General features: G+C 24.0%; 3 protein-coding genes across 3 annotated transcripts; 1 reads left to right on the forward strand and 2 right to left on the reverse strand.

Moving 5' to 3' along the window:
* Window positions 1-376: 376 nt before the first annotated feature.
* Window positions 377-4,849, forward strand: AlaRS-m (alanine--tRNA ligase, mitochondrial). The gene is made up of 10 exons (XM_017901037.1): window positions 377-568; window positions 679-852; window positions 953-1,293; window positions 1,402-1,680; window positions 1,781-1,925; window positions 2,031-2,203; window positions 3,228-3,556; window positions 3,647-3,914; window positions 4,002-4,397; window positions 4,492-4,849. The coding sequence occupies exons 1-10, from the start codon at window positions 377-379 to the stop codon at window positions 4,847-4,849; spliced, it is 2,655 nt and encodes an 884-aa protein (XP_017756526.1).
* Window positions 4,850-7,879: 3,030 nt separating this feature from the next.
* PTPMT1 (protein tyrosine phosphatase, mitochondrial 1) lies at window positions 7,880-12,018 on the reverse strand. The gene is made up of 6 exons (XM_017901052.1): window positions 11,995-12,018; window positions 11,784-11,838; window positions 8,707-8,849; window positions 8,477-8,557; window positions 8,111-8,347; window positions 7,880-8,002 (listed from the first exon to the last, which is right to left on the reverse strand). Exons 2-6 carry the CDS (start codon window positions 11,794-11,796, stop codon window positions 7,880-7,882), a joined length of 597 nt encoding a protein of 198 aa, XP_017756541.1. The 5' UTR covers window positions 11,797-11,838; window positions 11,995-12,018.
* LOC108548222 (mitochondrial GTPase 1) lies at window positions 10,831-11,805 on the reverse strand. The gene has a single exon (XM_017901050.1). It carries the CDS (start codon window positions 11,794-11,796, stop codon window positions 10,831-10,833), a length of 966 nt encoding a protein of 321 aa, XP_017756539.1. The 5' UTR covers window positions 11,797-11,805.
* Window positions 12,019-12,558: the final 540 nt, after the last annotated feature.

The following is a 12,558-nucleotide window of genomic DNA, read 5'->3' on the forward strand; positions in this document are numbered from 1 at the left end:
CATTAATTTTAAGTATGTTAAGTACGTCAAGACCCTTTTAGTTCATTTAACGTAAAGAACTTAAAAATTGTATAGTGCAATTTTAATGAACTTTAATAAATTATTTTTTTTAGTATTGTAAATACTTATTGTAGAATAATTATGAAAAATTTATGTAATATAATATAATTTGAGAAAATTCTTCTGTTATTATGGTGTTTATTATATAAAAGATTAAAAGGTTATAATTAACTGATATTAAATACAAATAAAATGAGAAAAAAACAATTTATATGTTATATCAAACGAATGTTAAATAATTAAATTAAAAATACTTAAAACGATAGATTAACCAATTTAACCAAATATTGTTGATAATATTTAAAATAAAAAAAACATGAATTATATTTTATTAACACGAATGTATAGTTCTTCTACGTTACCCACAGTACAAAAGAGTGCAAAGTTAATCAGAAATGAATTTTTGGATTATTTTAAAAATGATTTGGGGCATACATTTATTCGATCAAGCCCTGTTCTTTCGTTTAATGATCATACAATTGCATTCATTAATGCTGGCATGAATCAAGTATGTTTTCTAATTTTGGTATTATACTGAATAAATTTGTCATAAATTTTGTTTATAAATTTTAGTATTTTATGTGAATTATTTATATGAGTATTAATTTTGTTCTTTAGTTTAAAGGGATTTTCTTAAATTATTATGATCCACCTGCAATGAAAGTTACAAATTCACAGAAATGTATAAGAATTAGTGGAAAACATAATGATCTCAGTATAGTTGGAAATGATAGTTATCATCACACATTTTTTGAAATGTTGGGAAACTGGTCCTTTGGAAGTTATTTTAAGGTACAGCTTAAAAAATATTTTAATATACTTTACCATTTTAAATTTTTAATTTAAATCTTATTAAATCAGAGTACTTTGTATAAAATATTTATATTTATAGAAAGAAGCTTGTCATTATGCTTGGAATTTATTAACAAAACATTATGGTATTAATGAAGAATTTTTATATGTAACATATTTTGGTGGAGATGAAAAATTAGAATTAATGCCAGATTTAGAATGTAAAGATATTTGGTTAAGTATTGGTGTTAAAAAAGATAAAGTTCTCCCATTTGGATTAGAAAATAATTTTTGGGAAATGGGTAATTCGGGTCCATGTGGTCCTTGTACAGAAATACATATAGATCATACAAAGCAATTAAAAAATCGGTGGATACAAGTTAATAAAGGTTTTACAGACCTTACAGAATTATGGAACATAGTTTTTATACAATATGAACGGTATGTGATGAAATAATACAAAAAATTATTATCATTAAACTTTGAAGTTAACGTTTTGACATGGGGTAGAATATTAATATTTTTATTGTCTTTGGAATTTTATATTAGTTTACCAAATGGCACAATGGTATCTCTACCCAAACATTATGTTGATACAGGCATGGGATTTGAAAGATTAGTTGCAGTATTACAAGGGACACAATCCAATTATGATACAGATATTTTTCAACCATTTTTTGAAGCTATTCAAAAATATACAAAAGTACCAAAATATGAAGGTAAATTTTGTGATGATAAAGATGGACTTGATAATGGATATAGAATATTGGCAGATCATAGTAGAATGATTACTATAGCATTAACAGATGGAATGGTACCAGAACAAAGGTAAATTGTTGTAATTATATAATAATTATAAGTAATATATTATTATTTATATAAATGTATACAACACTGATGCTATATAACCATGATTTTATATTTGTAGCAATAAACTTAGGAAAATAATAAGAAGATCGATTGATGTAGGTCAAAATGTGTTTAAAAAACAAAGAATTCTTAATGAACTATCATATATTGTAGTAGAAAGTTTAGGTGATGTTTATCCAGAATTACAATACAACCTAAAAAAGGTTGAAAACACATAAAAGTTATAATAAAAGCGATATAACATTTTATAATTCATTTATATATGATACAATATTTTACAATTTATCATATAATATGATTATATTTAGGTGCAAAAAATTATAGAATTTGAAGAAGAATTATATAAAAAATTACAGCATACTTCTGGCAAACAGTGGAGACAAATTATTGAAATATACCCGCAATTAAAATTAATTACTGACAAGTTGGCTCCAGGACTTAAAGATGGATATAAGTACCTTCAGAATTCGCTTAATGATCTGTAAGTCAAAGTGTAATCAATATATATGTATATCTGTGCTTTGGTGCTTCATATGAAGTATTACAATGTGCTATTTTGGAAATAGTTGTTTTATTATCATATAAATAAATTTGTTAGATGCATTTTTCACGAGTAAACAAAATAATTGTTCACACAATAAAGTCCTACATTCAATTGTAGATAAAATATGCTTGTATAACCAAATAATATGTATCACAAATTCTACCAATAATTAATTTTTTTACTACTAACTGTTTGATAAAATTGTTAAAGAATAGTAGGAAAAAGTTTGTACTATATTCATGAATATGTTCTATTAAAATTTTTTAAATAAAGTAATGCTTTATTAATAAAGAAATATTAAATTCTAGAAATTCAATGTTAATAATTTTATGACAATTTAAAATTTGTTAATTCTTTGAACAAAATTGAGGATGATAAAATAAATATAATATTTATATAAGGGTGGAATAGTAGTGAAAAATTAAAATAGTGTTTAGTGGCAGACATAAGGAATTCTTTATTTGAATAAAAAACTGTTACTATTTTGATAATGTAATCCTGAAAATCATAAAAAGACTTAAAATTTCATTCCAATGATTTTTACATATACATTGTAGTTTTAAACATATATAGATGAATAGGAAAACACCTAAATACATATAAGAACTATTTTCATCTTGAGGTAGCTACCAAATTGTAGTTGATAAAACAGATAGTTTAAACCATTTCTTGAGGTTCCCAATAAATTCAAAAAATATAAAAAAAGGTGAGAATTTTCAGATTATCTGATGTCCCATATTTCTAAAACTGGTCAAAAACCTTTTATGTTTCTGAAATTACGCTTATGCTCAACATAAAATTTTTCTGTCATTATTCTCATCCTTTTCATTTTCCACAAAATATAATCCACAATATGAAAACAAAAGAAAAAACAGGCGAAAAATGCACTTATTTTGTAAATACTCTAACTTTTGTTGAATTGATCAAACCTATTTTATTGAATTTACTATTAATTTTGTAGAAAAGTAACTAAGGTATTATCAGGAAGTATTGCTTTTAAACTGTATGATACCTATGGTTTAAGCATAGAAACAATACATGAACTAGCAAAAATTGAATCTTTGTATTTTGATGAAATAGCTTTACAAAAAGAACTAAAAAATCTTCAAAATCGATCAAGGATTGGCCTTGAAACAAATGATTTAACAGTTATAAAAAAGTCTTTACAAACATTAGAAAAAAATAATGTACCTAAAACTGATGATAGCTTCAAATATAAATATGTCCTTAACGGAAATAATTATGAATTTCCTAAAACTAAAAGTAAAATTCTGGCATTAATTATAAATGGTAAGGATTAATTGCTAGTTTACCTGTACTAATTTATTATTACAGAAACTTAAATAATATGATAGGTATACATTTATTTATTTGCTTTAGGCAATATAGTATCACAAAAAACAAATGAAAGTGCAAACAAAAATATCTCTTCAACTGTTAATGATATAATTAGAAAGTACGGTGCTGAGTTAGGTAAAAGTGAGATTGGAATTATATTGGATAAAACATCATGTTATTCGTTAGAAGATGGCCAAACATCAGATAAGGGTTTCATTTCTATAAAAAGTTTGAATTTTAATGTAACTAATGTGAAAAAAATTAATGGATATGTCATTCATTATGGAAATTTTTTACAAACTGATTTGAAGTAAGTTCTAATTTTAATTTTCATCATAATTATATTATATTTAATTATAAAAATACAAATATAGGAAAGAAGAATTTATTTGCATAGTAAATGGATGGAACAATTAAAGATTGGAGATAATTGTTTGGTTTCCATTGAACCTGAATTTCGTATACAAATAATGCAACATCATACTGCAATGCATTTATTACATGCAGCAATACAGCAAATTTTTCAAGCAGTATATCTACGCACTTCTACTATACTTCCACACATTTTAAAATGTCAATTTAATTCATTTGGAGACAAACTCTCTCTTAAACAATTGAAAGAAATTGAAGAACTTATAAATAATGTTATAAGAGCTGATGTTCCAGTTACCACAAAAATACTGAATGCTTTGGAATTATTAGCAGAAAAATCTGTAACATTAATACCGGGAGAAATTTATCCTTATAAGGATATTAGAATTAAAGAAATTAATTTTCAAAATTTAAAATCAACGTAAGTATTTTTAGGAAACAATAGATATATATACCAAAAGTAGTATTAATATCTTTTTTACCTAATAATAATTTATCCTATATATCTTACATAGAGAAGCATGCTGTGGTACACATGTATTGAAAACTGGAGAATTGGGATATTTTTGTTTCCTTAACTATTCCTCAAAAGGAGCAGCAAATATAAATATTACAGCAACTGTAGGATCACTTGCAATATCTGCTAAATTAGCAGGTAAAAATATACAGGATAAAATTTTGGATTTAGAAAATAAATTAAAAACTGGAGATGATATACATAAAATATTTAAAACAATTAGTAAGACGATTGAGAGTGAAATAAAAAATACTACTGAAATACCAATACCATATCTTATAAAAGAAGAATGTTTGATGAAATTAAAAGATTTAAATGAAATTGTTCAAATGCAAATAAAAGAAATGCAAAAGTAAATATTGTATTTTTCATATAATAATCTAGATACTATTAAAATGTATTGATTAAATTTAGAAGACTAGTTTCAATATAAAATTTTAATATTTATAAAGAACATATTTAGCTACAGTAAGTAAAAAAAAGTATTTGCATACAAGGAAATTCATCTAACCAAAAAGTTTTGCTTTTAATGAAAATTTATTTGCATGTGGAGTATAAGTTTTACATAGAGCAACTTTTTATGAATGATAAATGCTTTTGAAGAGGCCAAATAGGCTCCAAAGTTTCACTATATTTTCGTATTTTAAATATAATTTTTTTTTACATGTCCTTGAATAAATCTATGAAGATCGATGTCAAATTTTATAGTGGAAATCTATATTTTCTATTATATATTTTTATAGCTGATGCCAAAAGCTTTCCACAATATTATTTAAACATGTATTTTGCTTACATCGTTTTCGAGATGTGACCTCTTAAAGTTAACAAGCCGCTAGCATTGGTGTTACATGATGTACGCTAAGGAAGGTTGCTTGGTTTCATTTTGTACATCATGGTGGTTCCACTAAAAAGTTTAACAGTGGACTTTGTAGGCTTGTTCAAGGACATCATAAAGCCAGAAAAATATATAAATATTTTTAATAATTATAATATATAAAGATATACATTTTTATTTACTAATAAAAACAAGTAATTGAGGTTATGAATTGTTAAGATTGTAGAATTAAGAGTACTTTAAAATAAATTTAATAAAAATAAATTATATTCATATTAATTACTTTTATAACATTTTATGTAGAAAAAAATTGACGTAAAAAAAAAAGAAAATTTCATATATACATATATATTACAATCCGTAATTAGTTTCTCTTATTTAATTCATTCTTAACTGCTTTCTAATGTATTAAATGTATTAAATGATAAAAATTATAATACACAAGGAGATAATATATGATTTATTTAGTATTTATACAGTATTATAAAATGTTTTTGATATTAGCTTATTAATACAATACAATGAAACATGGTTTTTTAATATCAGTAAATTAACCCTTTGCGGCTGAAGCGGTCTAACGAGCAAGCGTTACACTGTGAACGAGATATTGACGCGCATAGTAGAGAAAATATACAGTAAACTTTTTAATAAAATCCAAGAAAAACATATTTAGTTATGTTATGTTTATGTATAACACATTTTATAATCGTGCATGGTATTGTATCGTTCGAAGCAATCACCTATCTACAAAGCCAGTTTAGCCGACTAAGTAGTACAATAATACCTTGATTCTCTTCTTCCATCTTTGAAAAATATTATACAGTCTTTATTCCTTTCTGTGTCGTCTTACCGAATAATATGTGAAAGGCTGTTCAGCCTTTTTACGGTTCCAGAAATTGAAGAATTTTTGGGATTGGTGTCACGAAAGTTTTCAACTAATTGATCCACCAAGCAACGTACAAATTGCAAATTCATTAATTGTCTTGTATTGTGTTTCTTTTGATTTTCTCATCATTTATTTGTTTAGTGTATCATGCGTATCTTATCATTCAGAAAGACAAACGTACGCGAGCTGCTTCATAATACGTCACCGCAGCTGTAAACAGATTTGGGCGGCTGTTTGCCGACACTCGACCGCAAAGGGTTAACAATAATATTTTTAAATATTCTGTTTCCTTTTTAGTATAATTATTAAATATATTCATTATAGGTATACAAAGGGACAAGAAAAAATGTAGCGAGATATTTAAATATTGTCTATATAAACAGGTTTATTCATTTTTATATTATTTTATATTATTTATATTATTAATAACTTTTTATTTTTTAATAGTGTATATTTATAATAACAATAATAACGTATTTATAATAATCATACTTTAATATTTATAATATAAAAGTATGTACAGAGTTCCTATTTGACATTATAGTTATTCACATTTTTTAACTCATTTGCATCCAAGCATGGAATAATCCGCAAACCACGATTGTCTCCTATCACTGAACGTGGAATAATCCGCGAGCTGTGACCTTTTTTCATTACCAGTCGCTAAATATTCTTTGTATGCGACAAATCACGTTTGATTCCTTTTGTGAGCATCTCACCTACATCAGTTAATTATATTCTTAACAAGTTTTATTTTTGTTTTATTTTATTTATAAAATAATTTTTATTTTTTCCTTTTTTATAAAAAAATGTAAAATGCGATGTTTGCGATATAACATTGTGTATCAATTGTTTCGAAAAGTACCATGTTAAATAAACTCCATGAAGAATTCCGAAGTCATTCACTGAACATACGACCAACCACGCGCAGTGATATGGGCCAGTCGTCGGTTGAACATCGCGGATGTCTGAACATGGCGCCTCAAGTAAAGTCATGATACAAATGGGTTAATGAAAATAACTTTTTCAAGCATTTATTTAAATGTTGCTTCTAGATGAAACTGCATTTAATTAATAAGATTAATGTAAAATATTTTTACAGTAAATGATTTAAATAAATGAATGAAAAATTGATGCATATATTGTTAGATTATTTGTAGATATTATTTGTAAATACGAATGAAATGTAATGTAATTAATAATTTTTTACATTAAAATCTTATATATTTATTAATCCAAAAATGTATTTTTTTACCAAAATACGTCAATATTTATTACATTACATTTGTAGTGCTGCTAGTTTATATTACAGTAAATGCATGGTACTCTATGCAATAAACATATATTTATAAATGATTTTTTAAGTGAAAACAATATAAATGTTTGCAAATAACTTTAGAAATTTTTGATAAGGAATCCATAGAAAAATTGAATGTTCTTATATTTGCAAGTTTTTAAAAACTTTACACATCATTTAATATATGAAATAATTGAAAGAATTCAAATTCTTATATCTTTGCTCATTAAAAGGAATTAAATGTCTGTTCTATTAAATTATACATATCCAGCAAGTAAAATAAATTTTTCATAAATATATTTGTATTTATTTACATTCTTTTTATATACTTATTTTAATAATAATTACTTGTTTGTTTAAATAACTTATTATTTCTTTACATGATTATTATAAAAAAGTCTCAGTGCATTCCATTGCTGTGTATGTAATAGTATATGAGGCCGTTTTTGTTGCATATATTCTACAGCTTTTTCTGGAGTCCATTGATTTTTCTAAAAAAGATTATTCTTATATTATAATTGTTAAGTTCATTTTACTTTAAAAAGATACTATATGAAATTTAAAAAAAAAAATTGATTTACAGTTTTAAATTATCTTACCATGATTAAGTAACAACCAACTAATGTTGCACTACGTGTTCTTCCTGCTTTACAATGAACATAGACACTTTTATGATGACAAGTTTCCTCAGCAATATCAGAACTGTTTAATTCAGTTTGAACATCACTAAACTTGTTAATAAAATGTACACCAAGTTGTAGCTTGTCTTGGGATGGCGAATGAAATATATCTGTTACAGATAATTGTAAAAATTTTATATTATGTTTTTGCCATTCCTGGAAAAATATTTGAAACCATGTATTTCCATGTTGTTTAATACATCTATTTAAAAATGTAAATAGATTCTTCTTTTGAATGTTATAGTTCTAATATATGTACAGTAAGATAATATGTATGTAATATACCTTTTCAGTATTGGAAAACAACTGTAGTTCATAATCTTCATTCATTGAAACAACACCCTTAACATTTTCTTTGGTTATCAACTAAAATTATTGCGATTTTATTTTTACTTAATTAATTTTTATTGTAATTTGTCAAATTTCAATTATGCAATATGTATAATGCGATATTATATTTTTTAAACTTTGCATCTCAAATTATAAAAAATTGTTTATAATATATGATTAGATACCTGTTCGGTCATATGTCGAAATGGTAGAGCACCTAATATAACAGTTTCATCGATTCTATCGTACCAATTTCTTGACGAAATTCTTGCCATTAATACATTATACAATAGCGTTGGATAAAATGTCAACCTTGCAAACATTGCCGCTATAATTGTAAAATTAATTTGTAAAAATTGGAAAATTAATTACTTCCTAAGCGGTAAAACTTAATATTTAAAAATTTATATATAGGACGTACATACATGTATATTAAGTTTTCCTATATAATTTTCGATATATAAGTTTTCGTTTGTGCCAATTTTATTTTAAGTATCTTTTTAAACTGTGTATTTCGTTAAAGACTTTAAACTTAATCATGATACAACAGGTTTACTAAGTGAAAGTAACAGACTTTGTACGTTTAAGGAGGGGGGGCTAAACGTTAATATAACGGAACCAAAAATCTTAAATAGGTCACGTAGTAAGATTAATATAATTAATTAATATAAGATTTAAATTGAAAAATTTAAATTTATAAACTTTTGTTAAAAAAATATATGTATAATTTATATTAATTTTAATGCATGGCATACAGTCTAAATATGTAAGAAGAAAAATTAATTTTTATTTAAAGTATTTTTTATAGAAATAAATTAATTAAAAAAATTAAATATACATTGTACTTTGTCTCAGTTAAAACAGTATTTTGAAGCAACTTTGTAATACTATTATTGGATCTATAATATCTAAAACTTATGATATTAACAATAAAATTTTAATTATAACTGAACTTCATTATATGAACTATGTGAGAGACAAAAGTGTTCACATAAAAGAATTTTTACATAATAGAATAGTTTGCACCAAATTCTATCTTATATCAAAAGTAGGAGAATAATATAAAATAAATATAATGTATTTATGGATGATATCATTGATAAAATAAAAAATGAAAAAGAGATATTATTTGAATCTCTTTCTTTTTAATGAAATTGAAGAAATGAAATCTGTAATGGTTAATTTTACAAGATTATATTTTTGTGTTAAATTTCTTGTACATTCTCTGTGCCCTGAGTTTATTAATTATGTCACATTTTTTTTCAGTTATCAGTATTTTTTGTTTTTATTTTGACAACATTGTGAGTATTATGTCATAAAATTATTATTTCTTATTATTATATTACTATAGTAGTATTAAATTATAATATATATAATATATCGTATATTATTATTATTATTGTTGTTGTGTTGTTATTACCCTAAAATGTACTACTTATATCAATCTCATACTCAATTACTGTAAATAGATTTTATAATACAGAAGGAAATAAACATTTTGTATGTTTATATACAATATTGTAATTGGAATTATATTGTTTATATAACAGAATATTCAAATAATGGATATACATATGATAAAAGTTCTGTTGTATTATAATCTTCTATTGAGGATATACTGTTACAACACTGAAATAATAAAAATATTTTCCTAAATTTATCATTATTAAATTAACAATAACGTGCGCACACGCACAGACACGCATACATATATTGTTATTATTTTATAATTGTATGTTTACATTTTTTTGAATTTTATTATTACGATTAGATATTTGGATTATTATGATGACATATAACAATATAAAAAGAATACAAATATTATGATTTATACGTAATATAACATATATAAGAAAAGTAACAAAAATAAGTTAAATATTGAAATTAAAAGAAATCTTTAAATAAATCTCAATAAAGTTTCAAATACTCATTAAGAAAAAAGTATTTCATTTCACAAATGAAGATAAGTATTAGAAAGATTAGGAAGATTAGGAAAATTAGGATATTTCTTAGATTTTTTTAAATTAGAAATTCAGAGATCTTTTGTGTTTATGATAATTGTTAGCTGAACTTATAAATATATTAAATATGATTTACAACATATATTTAAATAGTACACCAGAATGCAATTATAGTGACACTATTGTTGCTCTTAATTATCTATGACTGTGAAGACGAACTTTTTAAGATTATTTTACATAGATAGATTCTAAAATATAATATTTTAATATATATATTTCGATTAGATTAATATATTGAAGAAAAATGTAACATTGTTGTTATTATAGACTTTATAATTAAATTTTATCTTATTGGGAACATAATATGTCTTCATCTAAACAATAACAACCTAATTCTCCATTCCTGAACAAAGTAAGAAAATGTGTTGCTGCAAATCTTAAATTTGGTTTTACATGTGTTTTACCATCATAATTTTTTACGCTTATAGTTTTTTTCAGTTTTGCTGCAATATATATAAGAATGTATAATATACTATCATGTGGACTTGTCAATCCTAATTTTTCTACATATTCAAATCGCTTCTGTTTATTTAACCAAAATAACAAAAAATCTGCTAGTAATTCTGGTCCTATTAAATGATCTTGCATACAACCAACTAATGCTAATTTTAGACCAGTATATACATTATCTATTATAGGACTTAAAATTCCTGGTGTATCTATGATATAGATATTTGGATTTTCTAATATTTTTATTTTTGTTGATACAGACCGTGTAATGCCAGCAACAGCACCAACTGGTGCAGCCTTAGTTTTATGAAGGTTATTATTTCTTAAACGATTAATAAGTGAAGACTTTCCCACATTTGGAACACCAATAACCATCATTTGAAATGAAGTTTCTTGTGATCTGTTATAGCGATTTGACTCCTTTATTAATGTTCTTGCTAAAGGCAGTAATTGTTTAACACCTTCACATTTTACATTTTTAAAGTTGGTAAATAATACATTAGATATCTGCTTTTTATTTAAAGTTTCCATTATAGAATTTTTAAATTTCATATCAGTCAAATCCATTTTATTTAATATAAAAATATGAGGCTTTACACCAATTAATGTTCTGTTAAAATTTGCATAATGTCCAGAAATTGGAACCCTTGCATCATGAACTTCTATAATACAATCTACATGTTTTAATTGGTTTTGCATTTGTTTCAAACCTTTATTCATATGTCCAGGGAACCATCTTAATATATCGTTTGCTATATGAAAACGATCACGAAATTTGTATGCTACATTACCTGGATGTGCCATTCCGAAATGTTTTAACCTATATAGTTCTTTCTGAGAAATATCCTGAAACAATATTTTTATTCTATAACACATCAAATTAATCAGTGGATATATCATATATGACAAATATTCTAATAAATATGCACTATTATAATTTAATTGATACAATAACGAATATACTGTCTTTAGAATATCTATAGAATAAAAATTAAAGGTTACCTTTTACTGTATTCTATTCCTTTTATATGTAATACCTCATATTGCAGAAAGTACAAAATGGTTCTGATACAGAACTGTAACATATTTGGAAAGTTAAACATAAGAAACAAGTTATTCATGTATTAATACAAATACATGATAATATTATATAATTTATACATTAAACAATATCGTACATTGTAAAATACAAAATACTGTATATGCAGTATGGATGTGTAAATGAAATTGTAACTGTATAATATTTTATTAAATAAAGCATTACATTCATTTTATTTTGTGTTAAGAATTAATAATGGATACAATATACAAATAATATATATTTATATATTAAACCATGTTGTTAGTAGAATAAGTTGATTATATTGGAATTATAAAGGTTAGAAAAACAACTTTCACAAAATATTTGTTTGAAAGTTTTTATTTAATATTTAAAATGAAATAAAAATTAAAGGAATTAATGTAACTGCTCTGTTGTCGAATGTAATAATAAATTTAATGTAAAAAATATCATATCGTTAAATATTATATTAAAAATATTAAAAAGTATTATATTTAAGTAATTTC

The sequence above is a fragment of the Eufriesea mexicana genome, unplaced genomic scaffold (genome assembly GCF_001483705.2).
Source record: "Eufriesea mexicana isolate 0111107269 unplaced genomic scaffold, ASM148370v2 scaffold1457, whole genome shotgun sequence".
In the NCBI taxonomy this organism is placed as follows: Eukaryota; Metazoa; Arthropoda; class Insecta; order Hymenoptera; family Apidae; genus Eufriesea; species Eufriesea mexicana.

Excerpts from the sequence above, each read along its gene's own strand:
- AlaRS-m (XM_017901037.1), top strand. The coding sequence starts at position 377 with ATGAATTATATTTTATTAACACGAATGTATAGTTCTTCTACGTTACCC. Across the intron at positions 1,294-1,401 it reads GTTTTTATACAATATGAACG|TTTACCAAATGGCACAATGG; the intron begins GTATGTGATGAA and ends ATTTTATATTAG. Across the intron at positions 1,926-2,030 it reads TACAATACAACCTAAAAAAG|GTGCAAAAAATTATAGAATT; the intron begins GTTGAAAACACA and ends GATTATATTTAG.
- LOC108548222 (XM_017901050.1), bottom strand. The coding sequence starts at position 11,796 with ATGGCACATCCAGGTAATGTAGCATACAAATTTCGTGATCGTTTTCAT.
- PTPMT1 (XM_017901052.1), bottom strand. Across the intron at positions 8,558-8,706 it reads TTCGACATATGACCGAACAG|TTGATAACCAAAGAAAATGT; the intron begins GTATCTAATCAT and ends CAATAATTTTAG. Across the intron at positions 8,003-8,110 it reads TTGGTTGTTACTTAATCATG|AAAAATCAATGGACTCCAGA; the intron begins GTAAGATAATTT and ends AATCTTTTTTAG.